The following is a 21,612-nucleotide window of genomic DNA, read 5'->3' on the forward strand; positions in this document are numbered from 1 at the left end:
CTGTATAATCTGCTCACTGCATGTGTAAATACTGCAGACAGGATCCAGGTGAAGAGGAGAAGTTTCAGAGAGGGGTTTATGGTATTATCGATTATCTCTGCAGCCAGTTTCAGTGTGGCAGTAGAAAAAGAAGATCAAGTTGATCCCCCCCCCCCCCCCCCACCCCCACAAAAAGAAAAAAAAAATGAGGGTAGGAAAAAAATAGCTTTTGCTTTCATGTAAGTCTTGCATTGATGTTAAATGGAAGATCTGGTAATTTGTGGCGACTGTGTAGGCGTTCATCCCAAGATAGGCTTTTTGGCTCTTGGCAATCAACATGTAAGAATTATTTAAGCCTGGTGATTCACTCGTGAAACCTGAATATAAGGAAATGTGGAGGAGTTATCATCTCTGCCAATTATTATAAAAATACATGTGTGTTTACATCTCACTGTGGCCTGTTATTAGTGCAATAATGAGACACCTGTTACTGTCGTACTCTTCCAGCATCCTACAGTCCCTCCGGGGAGCCGGGTGGGATGATGACAGGAGAAGGAAGCGAGGGCACAGCGAAGAGGCAGAGGAAAAAAGTACCGTGATGGAGACAGGAACAGGGAGAGTGTAAACAGAGACTGAGAGGAGGAGGACTGATCTGATTGAGACTGTGTGCTAGGGACAAATGTTGTTCATTAGAGGTAATTGCCTTTCTCCGTCAACCCCCTCTCGTTTGATTTTCATTTTGTCCTGATTTGCCGGTTCATTTCCCATGTGAGTGAGTTCACACACACAACCTTCTCACCTCTCAACGAGAAGGGTAGATAAGGAGCAGGCCTTGCAGATTTGTACTTGGGAACATTTGTGGTGTGTCATACAGATGTGAACCAGAGCCTGACTGTCAGTTTGGACAGTGTCAAAGTTTTTTGCTATTTTACCTCTACGCACCACCACAATAGGTTTTTAAGTCAAACAATCAAGATGCGATTGAAGTGCAGATTTTCAGGTTTAATTCGAGGTGTTTAACAAAAGTACTGCATTAACTGTTTAGGAATTACAGCCATTTTATATAATCCCCAATTTCCAGTAGTAGTGGGTATGTAATGCAGTCATACAACCAAAGTTACTGCAACTGTGTGCAATGAACTTGCAGTCTTGCTGCCTTTGAAATGATTGCTTCAAAGATGGGGACCAGGTCTGTGGCCACCTTCAAAGTGATTTTGGTGCATCAAGACAGTGAAAAAACATCAGTGAGACGGAGTCAGTCTGCTATCAGTTTGTGGTTGAACGGGATCAGGTTTGCAATTACATGCAATCTGTTTATGATAATGTGGTGATTACCTGTAAAAAAAATAAATAAATAAATCGGCAGATATCACAAATCTGTTGCTGTCTACATACACAGAAATTCACATTAACCATCCATCCCTGCAACTAGGAAAAGTGAACATCCTAAATGATCTACTGATGGGAAAACGATGGGAGTGGCCAAGTCTGAAATAAGAAAAAAAAATGAGCAAATAGAGAAAAATAATTTGGAAAATTTATATAGTTTCTACATTTTAATTTTACCAGAATGTCCAGAAAGACTAAGCCTCTTCCGGGGTCGCAATTGTCACAAGCCGGTTGCTCCAGGGATTTTCCGCCTCAGACTGAGAATACAAAAAAATTAAATTACTCAACCATCACTGAAGACTTCTTCTTAACAACCTAAAATCTTATCTTCAAAGAGGTGAATTTGCAGAATGAAACTACACAATTGCAATTACGTGAAATCCTCTTTATTCCAGACAGGTAATAATTCAATACAATGAAAACCCCATTTTTCCTGTATCAAATATAACTGGTGTACAAATGTACAAATATTCAGCATTTATTTTACTATACATTGTACAGCAGACTAAAGATGCTGCAGTAAATTAAGATTGTAAATTCCCACCAGTGGTGGACATGAAATATTCTCCATCTAAGGCCATGCTGAAGCTTTATACAAAAGGATCATGCCTTTATCTCTCCAGCCTCATTGAAATGTTTTTCCAAATGTAAAATGACCTAAAAAAAAAAAAAAAAAAAAAAAGACTTAGAAGAGTTTTCCAAGACCGGAAAGGCAAGTGTCACTGTGAACATTCAGCACAGAAAGCTTCACCAGAAATGGCTTATGGCTGATTGGCATCCGCATTAACATCCAGGAAATGCTCCTGTGCATCAGTCTTGCAAAATTGGTGAAAGTCATAATGACGCTTAAATCGAAATGTTGCACCTTTTACGATTGTCAGTTCTTGTTATGAACAATAAATAACAGAAAATGGCATGATTGATTGGAATGCAATACATAAATGAACATTTGAGTTCTACTACGATTACAACTGCCTGCATAAAACATACATATAAAGGCCTGAACATGACATTAGAATCACAGTGTATCTTTGCTTCCTTTACACGCACTCAAAGACAGCACTTTGATAAAAATACATTCTCTGTTTGCTCTTAAAAACAAGAACAGCCGGGCAGGCGATCCGGCAGACGAGCAAGTAGCCAGAAAATTTAACGAATAAAAAAAATTATATAAAAACTATACATTATGTATCTCATTTACACCCACCAAATTCTGTCCATTTCCACAGTGTAAGCTGATCCTTTCAAACCTCAAAAGCATTCAGAATATTGTCCTCATCTTCTGAGCGTAATATCCAAGTTTTCTTCAATGATAGCTAGTGTTATTCCTTTGGGAATCAAGGGAAAGAAAGCCCTGACTGGCACTATAGGCAGCTCAAAAGGCACTTCAGGCCTCCTACATTTCTGCCCTTCGATTGTTTCCCTTATCTGGACCACCGGCATCCTCCTCCCCCTCCTCTTCTTCCTCCTCATAATTCTCTTCTTCGTTATTCTTCACATCATTTCTGTGATCTCTCTCCATTCTGAGCCCTTCCTGGTTTTTAACTTCATCCTGGAGCAAATTACAAGCACACAGCAGGTTTTAATGACCGTAATTTAATGACATGTAATGCATCACATGTTTTGATCAACTCTTCTAAGCTTTTTTTTTTAGCAGTGAAAAACTGGTGTCACAAAATTATTCAACATATTTAACATTAAAGATGATAAATAATAAACACGTCAGCGCTGCAGGTCAGAGGATATTTCAGCTCTGTGGACGGCTGGTTTTCAAGAGGTTTCCATATTTTGCAGAAGTATGAACTCATAAATCGCTAAAGAAATATCACAAACCAATTAAAATAACATTTTATAATCAGGAGTAATAAGGCATATAGACTTTGTCATTTTTTCACACTTCCTTTTAGGTCAAATTAAAACAAGCGCAGGTGAACACTTGACACTCCGACAGACTCGACATCCTATCTTCCTCATTTACTATGACTCGTATTACGGTACAGAGACACTACGGGGGCACTGAAGCACCCTCGAGCTATAGACCAGTGAATCCCTACACAGGTAAAGTCAGTAATACAGTGAAAATATTCCTGAATATGAACCCAGAGCATTTCACCATGTGCACTACAACTGTTGGTTTTAGCGTGATGTTACTCATGAGGTGGAGCAGAACCTGACGAGGGAATAAAAACGGATTCCACAACTGTGCAGCTAAAATGGGAAACCGAGGCCTAGCAAGTAAAGTGGATTGTGAGGTTGGTGGTTTCATCCCTGGGAAGCCACTGAATGAGGGTCAGTGACTTGTAGTTTTGAGTTATGTGACCAAAAAAAAAGTATTTTCGTTTTAACATGACCATCCCATAATAATAAAGGCATTTTAACTGTTATTTAACAGACAGTGGTTTGGAATTCTGTCATTTTTAGGATGATACATTCCTGCCTTAGAATAGTCAAAACTTTAGCAAGAGTGCAGTACCTCTAACGACCACAAGTGCCTGAATGCAAGAAAATCGAGCACTGAAGTGGAAAAATCCCTGATTTCCTTTTTTAAATATATACTTTTTTTTTTTTTTTACAACAAAATTCTACTGACGTCTGAGTTGAGTTGATCTGACATCCCCCCAAAAAAAGTCCCTTGGTCTATTGGATGCTACTAAGTAAAGATGGGCGGTAGAAGTAAACTGGCATGCATAGTATAATTTGGGGCAACAGCAAACTTTTTACATATTTTTTTCTTCCCATTTCACAAAAGTTTGTATATATGCAGGTTTTATGTCCAGGCGACAGCTGAGATTAAAGATAATTTAGATAACACTTTAAAATAATTGCCAAGAAGTGATACCAAAATGCCTGGTGAGTGACCAGATTTGCTTCTAGAACGACTTTGTTTGAAAGCAGGAAACCCATTACATTTTTCTTATTTCTCTTTTTTTATTTGTGCCTTCCTGTCTCCTCTGTCCTCCATCCTCCTGGAAATCAATCGCGGTATGTTGAAGGATGTCTAAATGCGTCAGGAGGACAGAGGAGAGGGGAGGATACACAGGTGTTTCCTTTGCAGAAGTGTTTTTACCTTCTAGGAGGGTGACTCTTTATATAAGTCATCCTTTATGTTCATATGTACAGTATCAGTTATTTAAGGTGATCACTCCTGTCCTCGCCTCCTCCGACATTTGGTGGGATGGACTAAGGAGAGGAATCAGTGATGTGCAATCTGGGAAATGAGAAAGGGGTATTGACCGGTTCCCCACAGAACATACCTGGTCTGTGTTCTCGTCATTATATTGATCCTCTCCTTCCTCCTCCTCCACCTCCTCTCTCTTCTGTCCACCAGCTATGTCCTCCTGGGCCTTCAGGACATTAAAACCCAAATGTAAGAACAGCAACAACAGGACTTCAGTCACGCCATTACAAGTCAGAACAAGAATAAACTGAAACTTACACAAATGCTTTGCAGTATTATATTCTACAAAACCATCCATATTTCTTCGGTTTTGATAGTATCACCTTCATGTGTTTTGCATGCTCATATCTTTTGCGTTGCTCTGTTATCACTCAGTGTGTGAGGCATGTGTGTGAGCATGTGTTACCTCATGCTCTGCCTCCTCCTGGTACTGGTCATCCAGTGTGTCCTCCTGCTGGTCTGGATTTCCAGCTATCTGAATGTGTGCAAATCACACACAAAACAAGTTAAAAGACAACTTAAAGTTTACTTTTTGTCAGAGATCCTGCATTATATAAAAAAAAGTATTAAGCCGCACCTCTTAATTTGTGAATTTGGGTGTTTTCAGTCCCATTGCCACAGCTGTATAAAATCAAGCACCTAGCCATGTAGTCTGCCTGGGCCGTTCTAAAGAGCTCAGTGAATTTGAGTGTGGTCATGTAATTTCTTTTCTCCTAGATATTCTAAGGTCAGCTATAAGTGGTATTACTGCAAAGTGGAGGTGTTTAAGAACCACAGCAGCTCAGCCACAAAGTGGCCCATTCATTCGTTGTAACTTTAGGTAAATCCAATACCCAAAGTTATAGAGTACTCTTGAATGCTGAGCTGCATAGTGTGGGAAAAATCATCAACGCTCTGCTGACTTAATAACTGCAGAGCTCCAAACCTCCTCTGGCATTAACATCAGCACAAAAACTGTGTGCCAGGAGCTTCACGGCATTGGTTTGCATGGCTGAGCAGCTCCTGTGGGTGTAATGTGTAAGTGGCCCAGTACTTTCGACTATATAGTGCATCTCCTGCTGAGCTCTGTGTTTTTGTGCATGCATTTATCTTGAAGCTGCCAACACTCCTTTCTGCCATTGTTGGTATTTTCAAAACCTCTAATTATGTTCCTATTTAGCAAATAATGTTGCTGTAATCTTGTAGCTGCATGTGCAGATGCTGAATGGAGATTCTGTCTATCTCGCTACTCTTGCCTCCCCTTACTCACCACCAGTTCTTCCTCCACAGCAGGCTGTTTGGGGCCTTGATGTGGTTCTACGTGCTGGGCTGGTACCGCCGGCTCCTCTTCCCCTTCAGCCGCATTTTCGTCCACTTCGGCAGCCCTGTGCTGCGGCCGGTCGTCCTCGGCCTCGTCAAACTCGTCCTCTCCCTGGTTGTTGGGGTCGTCCTCGGGGTCCAAGTCACCATCTACATCACCCTATGACAAAATCACAAATTTAGAATAAGAGCTTGGATATGATAAAATGAGTACATTTAAAGCTAAATATGTTTGTTGGAATAAAACTGTCAAACTGTCAGTGTCTTGTAATGTATTATTAATTCGCTGGCTGGTATTCAGAAGATTTACCAGCTCAGTAGGTTGACAGACAAGTAGGGATAGAGAGAGAACAGATGAATATGGCAGTGGGCAGGGGTGATTAAAGAATCAATGTTTTGATGGATGGCTGAATGAGTGTATGGCACATGATAAGACTGGCGTGAATGTTAAGTGAGCGAATGAGCTGGGAGGACAGACGAATCCCGAGGACACATTTTAACAGATGGACTGAGCAAGATGACAGACAGACATCCACCTGCTGATGTGGCGGCACTCTGTGATCTGGTTCTTGATTCTCCTCCCCTTCCTCCTCATGCAACATATGAACGTCTCTCTCTGTTAACACACACAGGCAACACACAAACTCAATCCACTAAACCAACCGGCTGCTAGTGAGCTCTTCTGATAGAAGGAAATATCTGTGTTATGACAAACATCCAGGCTCTTTTCCTGGCAATCTTTCTATCTCACCTTCATCAACACCATTGTGACCATCGTCTTCTCGAATATCATTGTCCATGTTTTCATACTCTGTCTTCTTCCTAATGACAACAAGAACAGTACAGCGCAATCAGAGAGACATATCGTCTTCTGTAAAACAGTTTTATGAATTCATTTTGAGAAATACGCAGTGCTTCAGTGCTTACTACTTGTTTATGTAGAGTCCAAGAAAAAACTTTTTTCCCCAGTGCTTTGCAAAAATTTCAAATCTTTAAATCTGATCCCACTCATAGCTCAAATCTGACCTTTGGTGTTCCTCTCTGAGCATCTGCTCCTGTCTGTCGGCCTCCCTGTGTTGCTGCTGCTCTCGTTCCTGCTCCGCCTTCAGCCTCTGCTCCCTCTCCTTCAGCACCCTCTCTCTCTGGGCCTGGAGCTCCTGCTGTCGCATCTGGATCTGCCTGCGCTCCTCGGCCCTCTGAGCCTCCAGACGCTTCTGCTCCAGCTGCTGCTCGTAGGCTGACTTTAGATGCTGCACCTGGGCTGGTGCCTGGTGCTGGAGCTGATCCTCCGGATGCAGCTTCACAGAAGGATCCTGAGATATAAATTAATATATGAGGAGATTTGTTGATGCCAAGTTTAGACATAAATTGTATAATCTGTTCTTTGGTGTTTTCATGTTTCTCGTTCAAGCTAAGGAAAAAATAAATAAATAAAATGTATTACACTCATAATTGTACAAGCACAAGCCACTTTAAACAAACAAAAAAAAAACACCAAAATAAGATACAGGAGACCACTTAAAGGTCTGTTTTAACCCTGTTTGGATAAAATCTTTTAGTTTAAAACACTTCTGACCAGCTGTGGCTGGTGTCTCTGTTGGTCCAAAGCGTTCTCATCCGGTTGTTCATGTTCTGGCTCTTGCTCCTCCTCCTGCTGTTCATCCTGCAGCTGGTCCGGGTCCTCCTCCAGCCTCTGAGGCTGCCCTGCTTGGGCCATCTCCTCCTCTGCCAGCTCCCTCCTCCTCTCTGCCTCTCCCTCTCGATCCTCATCTTTCTCAGCTGCAGTGTGCTGGGTTACAGTGGAGTGGGATTGGATCTCAGAGTGACCGTGCACCTCAATGGCTTGGTGGTCCGACTGAGTAGAAAGCCGTGAGAGAAAGCAAGAGATCATTGCATTTTTACATTTACAGTACACATTTTGTCTTTCTCAATAAAATTGTATAATTGTATAATTACTTCATCCCAAATTACCCTTGAATTAGTGTCCCAGTGAGCCCGGTGATCTTCATGGGCGTAGGACCTTGGTTTTGTGGTGGCTGCCTGCAGCTGATGGGTGTTTTGCTCATGCTGTGGCATACTGGGAGCCTTTTTTAGGGACTCTTTGAGCTGCTTGTATTCATTCACCTGCACCTAAAGGGAACAACAGAAGAGAAAAAGGCAAAGACTTAGAAAGCACTTTTAACATTACAAAATGGAAATGATATAGAATAAGATTAATGTATACACTCACTGACCCCTTCATTGGTTCAACTGCTCATTAACACAAATATCTAATCAGCCAATCCCATGGCAGCCACTCAGTGCATCTAGGTATGTAGACATGGCCAAGATGACCTGTTGATGTTCGAACTGGGCAGAAAGGTGATTTCAACGACTATGAATGTAGCTTGGTTGCTGGTGCCAGACAGGCTGGTCTGAATATTTCATAAACTGCTGATCTACTGGGATTTTCACACAACCATCTTTAGGGTTTACAGAGAATAATCTGAAAAACAGAAAATATCCTGCGAGCAGCAGTTCTCTGTGTGAAAATGCCTTGTTGGCATGTGAGCTGACAGGAGGGCAACAGTAACCAAGTAATCACTTATTGCAACCAAGCTATGCAGAAGAGCATCTCTGAACACACAACATATCGAACCTCGAAGCAGATGGGCTACAGCAGCAGAAGACCACACCAGGTGTCACTCCTGTCAGCTAAGAATTTGTCATAAACAACATGAAAGCATGGATCCCTCCTGACTTGTATCAACAGCAGGCTGCTGGTGGTTGTGTAACAGTGTGAGGGATATTTTCTTGGCACACTCATTTAAACACCATAGCCTACCTGAACCCAGTACTAGCACAGTGTACCTAATGAAGTGGCTGGTGAGTGTATATATCTATAAAAGACGCACAAAAAAAGAACGTGGTGTACTGCCATTAATTAGCTTGCATCTTTAAAAAAATGTAAAGAATTTAAGCTTTCCCTATTCCCTGAGGTGATACATTTATTTTCAAATTGTCCATTTAATTTTGGCCAGCATGCCATTAAATCTTTTTATACACGCATACTTGCAGAACAGGCCAGAGGGTTAAATTCTAAAAATTCTTGCTAAATTCCTCCCCGTCCCTTTGTCTCGCTCCACTCCCTCCATTATAGCTTTCTGGCTGATTGGCTGCAGCGTGCTTTAGATGCACTGCTCTGACAGCCCTGACTAAACCAAACCCCCCGGAGTGAAGGAAAGAGCGTGTATGTGTGTGTTTGTGTGTGTTTGTGTGTGTCCAACCAAAGGCACTGATGGAAAGCAGGCCAGGCTTTAAAACAAATTAGTAAATACAGACAGAAAGAGAGAGAGAGGAACAGAGAGAAATCTAAGTGAGTATCTATCAATGCTCTGTGCTGAAAGAAAATCGGTAAAATCAAAAAACTGTTCAGGCAATTCAGAGGTCGCTCTGAAGGAGAAACACAAATATCTGATCTAATTAGCCAAAAACCAAGAAATGCCTCCGGCATCAATCAGCTGCTGTACTCAGTGACTGCAGTAAACAAGGAGACTGAACTCCTGGTGGTGGTGTCCTACCTGAGCTGCAGCCAGCGCACTCTTGTGGTCTTCCAGCGTCAGTGCGAGATGATCATGGGATGCCTTCAGGTCCTGATGTCGGATCTGAACAAGCAAATACAACAAACATGAGACAATGAACCGTTCACGTATGTATAATATGTATGTATGTATAATAGATAGATAGATAGATAGATAGATAGATAGATAGATAGATAGATAGATAGATAGATAGATAGATAGATAGGTAGGTAGGTAGGTAGGTAGGTAGGTAGATAGATAGATAGATAGATAGATAGATAGATAGATAGATAGATAGATAGATAGATAGATAGATAGATAGATAGATAGATAGATAGATAGATAGATAGATAGATAGATAGATAGATAGATAGATAGATAGATAGATAGATAGGTAGGTAGGTAAAGGTATATAGACATATATGATGAAGTAAGAGCTGTCCAGAGTCTATACTCACCTGGGCATCCTGTAGCTGTATGTGAATGTCATGGTGGGCTTTCCTTAGTTGTTTATTTTCCTCTCTTAAATTAAATACACCCTCTGCCAAACAAAGAAAATATGTCAAATTACTTCTCCTACAATAAATTTCAAATAATTACAACTTATAAAGTAACCATTTCTTCTCTTTCCTTATAATCTATATCACAAACTGTGTTTGGCTTTTCTTTTTTATTTTATTTTAGGAAATCCAGGTTTGTTTTAAGGAATGAAGCATCATCACCATTTGAAGACTGTAAAGTATGATTAAAAAAAAAATTTTCAGCCCAGAAATGTGTAAATAAAGTACTTTTACATGCAGTATGACATTAAGTCAGGAGATGGAGACAGAGTAAAAGTATTTAAGGATAATGCTGCACAGCAGTGATATAAGCTGTCTTCAGTTTAGGAAAGTTTTGCAGTTTTTCTCACTTTGGTAAAATTTATCAAAAAAAAAAAAAATCCATATGGATGCATATGCTTACTGAGACTAGGATGTCTACAGGATAGTGAGTCACATTTACGCTCGCGTTTGCATTGTTTCATTCAGTGTTTCATCACAGAAATCTCACAGATAATTAAAGCAGATGTTACTACCTTTGAGCTGGGAGATTTCCAGCTCTTTGGCCTTCTGAAGTTTATCGTAGCGCTCCTTATGCTCATCCACCAGCCGACTGTGATCCTCACCCTGGGCTTGGTGCTGTTCCTGCAGCTCATAGTACTGCTTCTTCAGGTCGTCGTGCTGATTCTGACAGAAAGTTCTTATTACTGTATGGTTTCCCACAAACTTTGCATCAAAGGCTACAAAAAGGCATAAAGGCCAGAGAGAATGTGTCTGTTTAAATGACAGGAGGAAAGGTTAAATATGAGGATGTTTGTGCTAAAAGCAAGAAGAAAACTAGAGGGCACAGTAAGTGTGAGCATGTTTGTTGGGTTTCTGACATACCTTTAACATCTGATGTTGCACTTGTAAAGAGTTGTATCTGCTGTTTGAGTCTTGCTGTTTGAGCATTGAAAAAAGAAAAAAAAAAAAAGATTACATAAACTTTGGTTACATACAAGCTCTTCACTGACATTTCACAAGGTGTTACAAACAGACAGAACAAAGAAGCCACTTCATAAAATAATGAGTGATGTATTTACTGAGTCACAGATGAAATGGTAACAATAGGATTAAAAAAAAATACCTTTTCCTTGTTCAGTGACTGCTGTGCTTCAAGTTTATAAACCAGATAATCTACAAAACAACACAAATTAAGTTAATTGGAACCAAAATTACACTTTAGATTACAATTAATGTCTATACACTGTTTATTTTGCAGAGGCTTTTGTGCAAATTTAAACTCAGTGATAATGCCATTAAAAAAAAAAAGACTCTACTGCACGCTAATATTTGCCCCAGTACAAACTCCTCTAAACGGGAAAAATACCTCAAGTCAGAATGGCGTGTACTTGTTACTTTTCTCACCTTCTTTGGCCTTTTTGTGCTCTAACCTCTCCTTCTGAAGACTCTTCTCCAACCTGGAGCGATGCTCATACACCACTGAATGCAAGAAACATGGAGGGGAAGAGATGGGACACATAAAGGGAAAGATTAATGAGCTCTTTGACATCTATTTGGGCCAGGTGGAACGCAAACCAAACAGGAAGAGAGCTGGAATACAAACACATACACTGCAAAAACAGCGTCAGTATTACTGAAGCAGCGCTGGGATAGTTTTGACAGAACAGAGCAAAAGGCAGCCAACATCCAAAGAAGAGCTTTGAAGGTCCTTCAAGGAACCTGGAGAACTATTCTGAAGACTGCTTTAAGAAACTACAGGAAAGCTTCAGGCCATGTTGAAGTACAAAAGTGGTTACACCAATTATGGACCTTCAAGTTCATTAGAATTGTACAAACTCTGTTTTTGCCTTGTATGCTTTTTCTAGCAAAACATACAGAAGTGTCAAGTAGCTCAAAACGTTTGCACAGTACTGTATGTTTAAACATTAGTTTTAGACAGAAAGAGGATAGTCAAGCATCACCTCTATTCAACCGGACTTTGGTCACAGACACGGCTCTTCATCGCCATAAAGCTGACTGACTAATAATCCACAGGCATTTAGAGAGACAACTCTTTCTGTAGCTGGTGGCTCCAATCTATGTCAAGCAATATTAAAAGCATGAGGTAGTAGGTCATTGCAGGAGCAAAGTATTCTAGGTACACTTTGTCTAGATAAACACTGCCTTTCTCATGTTTTATTGCTGTTAAGGAGAGAGCACGAAAAAGATACTAAACATACAGTTGTGGTCAGAAGTTTCCATCCACTCATTGTGGGCATGAATGTCACGGTACTTTTGGGCTTTTAATGATTTCCTTGAATTGTTCTTTTTCCAGGGTGGAATGATTGTACAGCATCTTTAATGGCTTTAAAAAACAAGAACTGGGTTCACAAGTTTGAATATATTTTGAATTTTCACTAATCCACACAGGAGTATACATTCACCCCCACTCTCGACCACATGCTTTTTGGGAGCCATGAACAAGCTTCTGGCATAATCCTGGCTGGATATTTGACCACTCTTCTTGTCAGAATTGTTAGAGTTCATTTAAACTGGTTGGTTTCCTGGCACAAACCAAGCTTTTAGTCAAAGTATGATGCTACCACCACCATGCTTGATGGTTGGTACAGTATTCTTGGGTTTCAGAGCCTCACCTTCACTTCTCCAAACATACCTCTCTTGTCATTGTGGCCACATAGCTCAATGTTTGTCTCATCTGACTGTAAAAACCTTTCTCCAGAAGGCATCTGGCTTGTCCATGTGGGCAGCTGTAAATTTCAGTTGAGCCTGAAGGTGTTGATTTTGGAGCAGGGGGCTTCTTTCTGGGTCAACACCCTCTCAGTCCATAATGATGTGAAACTCGCTTCGCTGTGGACAGTGATGCTCGTGTTCCAGCAGTTTCCACGCTTGAGCATTGGTGGTTCCTGGGTTGTTCCTGAACATCTTAACCAATTTCCTCTCATCTGACAGCTGGGTCTTCTTCCAGACCTTGGCAAAGTGCTGACACATTTGTACTTACTTAAAATTGTTTGAACTGATGATCTGTAGTTGTTTAGAAATGGCTCAAAGAGACCTTCCCAACTTGTGTAAATCAACAATTCTCCTTCTTAGATCCTCACTGAGTTCTTTGGTCCTTCCCATTGTTAAGAATATTGGTCAATCCAATGAGTGCTGTCAAATAAATCCTTTTTTTGTATGTATATATTTAACCCTGTGTGGATCAGAGAAATAAATCCAAAATAAATTCAAACTTGTCCACCCAATTCTTTCTTCATTAAAGATGAATGCTGTACAATCATTCCACCCTGGAAAAAGAACAGTTTACCATGGCATTCATGCCCATGATGAGTGGATGGAAACTTCTGACCACAGCTGTATTTCTTGAAAGAAAAAGGAATAGTCCTGAAAGCCTCTTCATGCACTAAAAGCTCAAGTATCTCTTTAGGCTTTAGTTGACAGTTTAGCAGTGAAGATAAGAGGGGGAGAGAGAGCAGGGGAAGACATGCAGCAAAGGGCTGCACATGAGCCTCAAACCCAGGCTGCTGCATTAGCCATAGGGCGTATGGGCTCCTGCTCACCCACTAAACTAAACTGGCACCCTTTAGAGCCACTTCTAATCTCTCTAGCTGTCTTCTAAACTCCCCTCAATCTCAATCTCCTATTTCATAATCCCACTTTTTTTCCCCCAACTTTCATCATTTCTAATGTTAAATCGGCCAAAACAAAAAACAATCGTAATGTGCAGTGTGTCATACAGCAGTAACGCACTGCTATCATATGCATGAGAAATGTCCTTCAGGTCAGTTTTGGAGCCTGAAAACTTCTGAAGCAACTAATGAGACAATTTTCTAATTTTTCTTGGACACATAACAACAATATCTCTCAACACCAAACACTTATGCTCAGTTAATTGTTCACTAAGTGCATTATATCTAACACTTCAATAGGAAGCTACTGAACGCTGAACATATCATACTGGAATCTGACTGCACTGTTGTGCCTTTAATAACTTGTTCTGTCTTCAGGCAGGCTGCGATTAACTGTTAAAATAAGGAAACATTAAGCCTTCCCTTCTTCCTTTCCACTGGGGGATGGGCAGTCAAACTGATGATGTGGCTATTCTTCCCTCTGAGTGCCACCTCAAAAGATTCCAAGATAACTGTTAGCCACATCTACATTCAGTTTTAATATCACGAGGGCAGCAAAAAAGACAATGAGAGGGGTAAACGAAGAAGGGATGGGGAATTAGCAAAAGAAAAAGAGTGAAATGAAGCTCAAAGAAACTGGAAGGATGCGAGTTAGAGAAATTCACCTCAACAGATCTGATGAAAAAATGGTCTACTAGTATAAATAAAATTCACCTATTAGAGGACAAAAAATAGCCTCTATCATATATAAAGCCAAAGTGATTAGAACAAAAGTCACCCTGATAATTCCACTCACCATTGCTTTATCCCCACTATTGTTTTAAAATGGCTCTTTCCACCTACTTCATGATGTACTGTGAGAACATGTTTTTATGCCAGTGCCTTTTGTGTATAGAAAGAAAAAACTCTTTATGATTCTGTACAGTGGGTTCGTTTGAGTTGGTTTAGATAAACAGTTCACGTTGCACCACTTGCTGCTTTTCTTTTTTTTCTTTTTTACATGCACAAGGTCAAAGTAATTCCATCTGTTTCATGAACAGGCTCTCTCGGGTCTTTTCTAAATCGAACTTTGTGCTGCTGTGATCAGTTCTCAGTAAGTAGCATATGATGCTTGATGGCAATAAAATGGAATTCAGCAACTTTTCTTTCATCAAACCCTGATCAGGTAGTCGTCTAAAGCCCCAAGAGATTGGATTTTATTCTGCTCATCTAAAGCGTTGAACCTCCTCAGCAGTGCCAGAGATGAGGCCATGTTTTTCTTAGATGAGCTCAGCTAAACTATGCTCTAATTAGGGGCCAACAGGGCTAGGCTACAGCTACAGCTTAGTTTACAGTACTGTGCTTGAATCCCTGTAGAGCCAAGGCCATAATGGCTGATGTTGTCATTTGCACATATGTTTTTGCACTGGTTTGTTAGCCCTGGTCTGATATCATGAGACAAACTAAGCTGTTCATGTTTGACTTGGCGCTAACAGATCTTGAACAAATCTCACTTCTACTGACTACATGCATGTACTGTCAGGAGTATGAACATAGATGTAAATGTGCAAAACGCAAAATTTCCAGTTATTACTGCCAATCGGGAAGCTCCACGAAAGAGGCCATTTCCTTGTTACCCAGAAGCCAATGTATGCACACTCAAAATTGGGTAGCGACAGTATCAGTGAGCTAGAAGGTCTAGCAAATGTGAACAAATTGTCATCATCTTTTTGACCATCAACGGTCAAAATGCCTTCTACCAAAAAAAACCAGCTGCATCAATGTTTTTAAGGAATCAGTGTTTTCATGTCGATCTGTTGGACAGCTGATGCCTTCAGCCTCCTGCTTCCGATTAACAAGGAAATGACATACTGTCATGGAGCTTCCTAATTGGCAGCGCTAAGTTGAAATTTCAAGTTATTAACACAAAATTTTGGGATATGTAGCTTAAAATTTCGAGTTTTCTCAAAATTTTGAGTTTTTTTTTTTTTGTTTTATTTTGAATTACAGATGGCAATTTTTTTTTTTTTTTTTTAGTGGCAGAAACGAGCTTCCATACATTAGTTTCCTGCTTTTTGCTGTCATTTACACTAGTTTCTCCTTTCCCTGCCCTCACTGTGAGTGCACCTCCTCACACGTGTGGTTTGCAAAGTAGAGCTAACAGACACGGCTAAAACGTGACAGATGGAAGATTTTAAGACTTATACTGATGTTTGGTGATTTCAAAATCAGATACATCGGCCGGTATTTTTTTTTTTCCCCCATTCAGGCACACGAAACATAAACAGATTTCCCTAACATTTGTTATGTTTAGTTTTAGTGTCACAACAAGTCATGGATTACTCGTGTACATTTTACATGACTCTGCTCAGGTCAGCTGGTTGTCGTGCTGGTGACTTCCAAACACGTTTCCACCAAGGAACTAGTAGAGTAACCTCTGGTAGACAAACTAGGCAGATAGGTATTATCGATCGATAACATCGGCCCACTGATAAATCAGTCGGGCTCTAAAACCTGTTAACAACTGAGGCTTTTCAGGCAGGTTAACTCCCTTAACTACAGTGTGCAGTTCAGTCAAAAACTATTGCAAACACACAAAGAAAAGCTGTTGTGTGTGTCACAAGTGTGAAATGGCTCCAGACTCTGTTGACTCTTTGCTGTTACTGTAGCTTTCTCCATGCTACATTAGCTCTGCTCTTGGCACTGTTGCTGAACAACTTAGAGCTGAATAGACAGGCCCCACATTTCAACCCACTGTCATGGATACAGCTTACTGACTTAGGATCAGACTGATATCTGTTCCAAAAATCAGACCAGGGAATCCCTTTGGGACTGAACATCACCCTTCAGACCAACGCAGTGTAGTTTAAGTGCATCCACAGAGCAAGAACAAGGGACCCTACTGTGGTGATGACATTTCTTGACCCATTGGTTTGGATGAGGTGAAGATAAGATTGGTTAATTTGGCTCACGGTGTTGAAAAAGATGAAAAGACAATGTGGTCCAAGATTTTTTTTCTGTGCTGCATTTGTGTGTTCACACTCCTACCATTGTATACACACACACACACACATATACCACACATAGAAACGCAACAGACCGATTAAGTTTAGAAGTGAGTGAGGCTAAGTACAGATTTTAACATATCCCAAGAATGCAAAAGCTGTTGTATGAATGTTTTATGCATGCTGTAACTATTTGTCTACTTCTGAGTTATGCACACTTCAAGGACGACTGTGTTTGATAGGTAATCTAATTCACATGTCAGTCCTTACAATCAGGTCAGGCAGAAACTGTGAGACACATGACCTGATCCAGGAAGTGATATCAGGTCAAAGATTTGTGTATATACACCACACGATTGTTTTTTCTGTGTGCCTCCAGCAAGATAAATCAGATCACAAGCCTGTTTTTTGAGTTTATAGATAACATTCAAAGGATCACCGATATGTTGTAGCGTCTTGAAGCGACTGTTTGTTGTTGTTGTTTGATTTGGCACTATATAAATAAAATTGAATTGAACAGGATTGAATTGATAGGTATCGTGCATGTTAATGTTCTTGAGTTTCTTCTAAATACAGTGCAGAGTATACAGAGTACATACAACTCCAAACTCCATTCTGCACTACTTCAAATTTAAATATTTCCCGCTACAACACTTAAGTCCAGACACATCACCCACTGACAACATTTTGTTCATGGTGAAACTTTAGGCCTCAAACTGCAGATCAGCTGAAATGCTATGTTACGCAAGAATTTTGAAACATTTTGCTTTCCAAACTAAAGCAAGTGGTCTCCTGCATTAAAGCAAGAAAGAAAACCCAACATCTGTACTGCTCTCAATTAAATGTGGGATTTAAGTGATTAGTAAAAAACTGCTTTCTGTTTCTATTGACATTTTTCACAGCGTTCCAATGTGTTTGGAAATAGGGCTGGGTGTTAAATCACAGTGACACATTTGTCAGCATGCACACATAGCCACAAAGTGCCAGTTAAGGATTTAAAGTGCCTTTAAATGACTGATGACTGCCAGCCTGTGGCTACAGTGGGTAACAGTGAATCAATATAGCTGGCTCACAATACACCCCTCCCCACCCCAAGCTATAACCAACCTCTAAACATAGGGCGAGAAAAACAGCAATCAACAGTCGGCTGTGGATCTCAAGTGGCTTTGTGATTGGCTGAACGATGCATTACTTCACAATGAAAGTTAAGGGTGTGGTGCGCAAGCAGTACAGAGTTAAGCTGCAGGAAGTGTAATTCACTCAGTGGTGCGCTGGTATAAAAGTCTTTGCTAGTCACACTTATACCTTTGCATGGATTAAACAAGCTGCCCCGTGCTCATAAAGTGCTGCATATTGTCGCGATCCCACAGAAGAATTATCACACTGCCCCCTGTTGCACTCAGAAATTAAATGATCTGCCAGCTGTGCAAGAATTTATTGGCACAAAGCCAGCAGTTATTTGGCAACACCTAAAAGCAAAAATCCTCTTTATCAACGCCTGGACCCGAACAGGCTCGCATTAGAAGACCTACATTAGATCTTGATTTACTAGCAGCAGCAGATTTTTATTAAAGGCCCAACTTCAGGAAGTTTCCCCAACTTTCACACACACACACAAAAAAAAAAAAAGTAAAATCTTGTTCGGCAGCAACCTGACTGCTTCCTCCGTATACGCATGTGTAAATAAGCTGCTGTGCTGACAGGATGCGAGGCTTTGTGTCACACCATTATGACGTGAGTTTACAATTAAACTGCTGGGCAGAAAGCCCGCTCCTACATGGCTTTTCAGAACAAGGTTTGCGCTCACATCAGGAAGCCAAGAAGCGTGTCAGACTTTTAGCTCAAACTCTGGACCTGACAATTTAATCCAGCCTTTAATCCAATAATTTCCACCTAGTACCCACTGGTTTGACCTACCATGAAGCTGCCCTTAATCTTTCACCTGTCAGGCCTACAAGCCTGTATATATTTGCATGTGTGCCAGGGCGCGTTTTCTCTTTAAGATAAAGAGAACAAACTGCTTGTGTTAGGAAGTTTTACTGCTTTCATCAACCTAAAAATATCCCTTTAGCTCATTTTCACTTCAGCCCTATGGAAATGAATCGTGGAAGCTTCAAAGCTCCAGTAAAACTGGTGTAACCAGAAACAGAGTGAACGACCCTACAGTGTGACCCTGTGAATATAATGGGCATACTGTATCTGGTATCACTGTTTCTCCTGGATAGAGAAACACCCACTTCTCCAAAGGTTTCTATATCTAGGCACTTTTGTTAACTGGGGTGCTGTCTACTCACCTGTAATAGAAATTTTTTGCTTATCAAATAGTCTGAAATGACAAGAAAATGCACAGATTTCTGTCAAGTAAGGTGACAAATGGTGCTGAACTTGAGTATCAGTATGTACCTTTTTACCTTAACGTGTTAAGAGGTTCCAACAATCAGAGGGAAGTTGTTCATTATCTGTCATTAATGTGCAAATTTATGGCAAAATGCTGCAAAATCTGATCTGATCCTCTGGAGTAATTGTGGAGTAATCAGGAATTTTATCCAACATGCTGTTTTTTGTTTTTTTTTAGTTACAGTTGCTACAAAGTCACAGACACCAGTGTGACAACGCAACATCCTACATGTACCATGGTGGCTAAACATAAAAAAAAAAAAAAAAAAAAACCTTCTAGGAATAATGTTAAGATAAGTCTTAGGACATGATGACTGTACTAGCTTCCAGCAGCCAGTAAAGCTCAGCTGTAGGAAGTGATGGAGCTATTTTCATTTTTACTGCACTCTTCACAAACAAATTAACTTGTGGATTTTTGAATGGCAAATTTGCTCAGCCCATAACAGGGTATACTGTCTTATTACAAGGCAGCTGTTTGTTGGTTGATCACAGCTTTGCTGCAGTGCAGTTACAGTCCAGTAAGGTCAGATGTCAGGCTGTTCCAGTGGACTGTGTTGTTGTTAGTGTATTTGCTCTTTTCAGTTTATAGCTGTGGCCTGCATGGTGTCTCAGCTTATAAATACTTTTATTACCGATTAATATATTGATTATTTTCTCTACAGGTGCCATAAGATGCCAAACAATACCACTAGATCCCAAAGATTATTTAAATTAATTCAGTTTTGTTGTGTTTCAAACATCTAAATATTTGACTATTTATGACACACGGAAAAGCATATCGTCTTAAAGTTACAGAATGAAATGTTGAAGATGAAATTTTTAAAAATTAAAATCTTTACAAACTCAGTCTATAAACATTTTTAAGACTAATCGGTCTTTTAAATGAATGCCGAACTGAAGTTTGGTAAGTACAGACTTGTAATAAGACCTACAGTTTGTTTTAAAAGGTGTAAGTGTTTTCCTGCGTGCACGATAACAATAACACTGCGGTTTGACTCACGGAGTCTGGCGTGACACGCGGCTCAGCCTCGCTCGTATCAGCTGTGGACAAACATTCAATCACATCTCCGCCCCTGTGTTTACCTTGGAGCTGCGCCGACAGCGACTCTTGGTGTTGCTGATACTTTAGTGCCATCACCTCCGTCCTCTTGAGCTGTTTGTGCATCTCATACGACACCATCCCGCCGTACATCATCCCGCACACCACGGTGACCAGCAGGAGACACTGGAAGATCCTCCGCTGCCTTCGGGAGCACACCCCGTTTCCCATGTTGGACCCGCACCCCTCCGCGACGTCTGCGCACGAAAGCCCCGTCTCTGCTGCTGGAAAGTTCCGACTCAACTTTTTACCTCCCGGTGAGGACTGAGAAAACCTCCCCCCTCTCCCTCACTCCCCGAGCATTTCCACGCAGAAAACTCAATCTACGTGCTAATACTCACTTTCGGACACATTCTATATATATTTATATGTATATATATATTTTTTATTTTAGCAGCGCCACATCCAAATCGCGACTCTCTCCCTCAGCAACTTCAAAGTAGCCGCTCAGATTTTCGCCTGACTTGGAGCCAAACTCTGGCTCTGCCTCGTTTAGGTCTAAAGACAAAAATAAAGCGGGCGACTCCTGCGTGGGTCTCTCCCCCTGTTGCAGACTTCGAGAGTTCCCAACGTGATTCAGACAAGCTTTCAGAGAAGTTAAAAGTTAAGTCCACGACGAGGCCTCCACAGCACCTTTAACTTTAGTTACGTGTCAGCCGAGCAGCTCCCTGCCATCCAACTGCAACTCTATAGGAAGTCCCACCTCCGAAAAAATGGTACGTTTCCCTCCTCCCGCCCCGCACCAGCAGCCTTCATCATATTGGTCGCCAGAGAGCTCGATCAAAGAGCAACGGGGAGTGCGAGGAAGGAGAAATAGGACTTTTTACAAAGACCTGCTGAGGGCTTATTACATTTGTGTAATTAGTTTGTAAACCTCTACAAAACACCGCTCAGTGATAAAATACACTTCATGGCACGAGCTTTAAGAAGTGAGCACTGCTGTGATTTCAGTTACGCTTTAATGAAACTCACTCCCTTCAAATTACTATATAAAAGACATTCAATTTGCATATGTCTCCCTTTAACATAACTTATAATTGTAACAATAGATGAACCTAAGTTAAGGGGAAAAAAAGAGCTGTAGCTATAGTTTGGTCCATAATTTGTTGGACCTATTGATTTTTGCCTCTGCACGCCACCACACCATGTGACTGAAGTGCAGACTTTCTGCTTTAATTCAAGGGGTTTTACAAAATGTAACATTTTCAGGGGCTCAAAATTAACTGGAAATCTACAACCCATGAAGATCACCAAATGCTGTGTTTCCTCCTCTGAGATGCTCTGCAAAGCCTTTACTGCAGCCGCCTTCAGCTGCTGCTTGTATGTGGGTCTCTCTGCCTTCGGTTTTGTCTTTCATAACTGAAAAGCTGCCCTGTTGGGTTGATCTCAGGTGACTGGCTTGGCCATTGAAAACTATCCAATTTTTCTAAGTTGCCTTGAGAAACGCTTGGGTTGCGTTTGCAGTATGCTTTTGATTCATTATATTAGTTGCAGTGAAATACTGTCTGATCAGTTGTGCAGCATTTGGCTGAATGTGAGCAGAGAGCATGGCCCTGTAC

At 40.8% G+C, this 21,612-nt stretch overlaps 1 protein-coding gene across 1 annotated transcript; it reads right to left on the reverse strand.

The window, feature by feature from the left end:
• Window positions 1-1,738: 1,738 nt before the first annotated feature.
• Window positions 1,739-20,224, reverse strand: golim4a (golgi integral membrane protein 4a). The gene is made up of 16 exons (XM_030744341.1): window positions 20,038-20,224; window positions 11,352-11,426; window positions 11,071-11,120; window positions 10,830-10,883; window positions 10,481-10,631; window positions 9,864-9,946; window positions 9,406-9,489; window positions 7,817-7,975; window positions 7,422-7,700; window positions 6,872-7,158; window positions 6,597-6,667; window positions 6,382-6,461; window positions 5,796-6,005; window positions 4,953-5,021; window positions 4,623-4,712; window positions 1,739-2,920 (listed from the first exon to the last, which is right to left on the reverse strand). The coding sequence occupies exons 1-16, from the start codon at window positions 20,222-20,224 to the stop codon at window positions 2,765-2,767; spliced, it is 2,085 nt and encodes a 694-aa protein (XP_030600201.1). The 3' UTR covers window positions 1,739-2,764.
• Between the last annotated feature and the right edge of the window lie 1,388 nt (window positions 20,225-21,612).

Source organism: Archocentrus centrarchus, chromosome 13, assembly GCF_007364275.1.
Source record: "Archocentrus centrarchus isolate MPI-CPG fArcCen1 chromosome 13, fArcCen1, whole genome shotgun sequence".
Taxonomy (NCBI): Eukaryota; Metazoa; Chordata; class Actinopteri; order Cichliformes; family Cichlidae; genus Archocentrus; species Archocentrus centrarchus.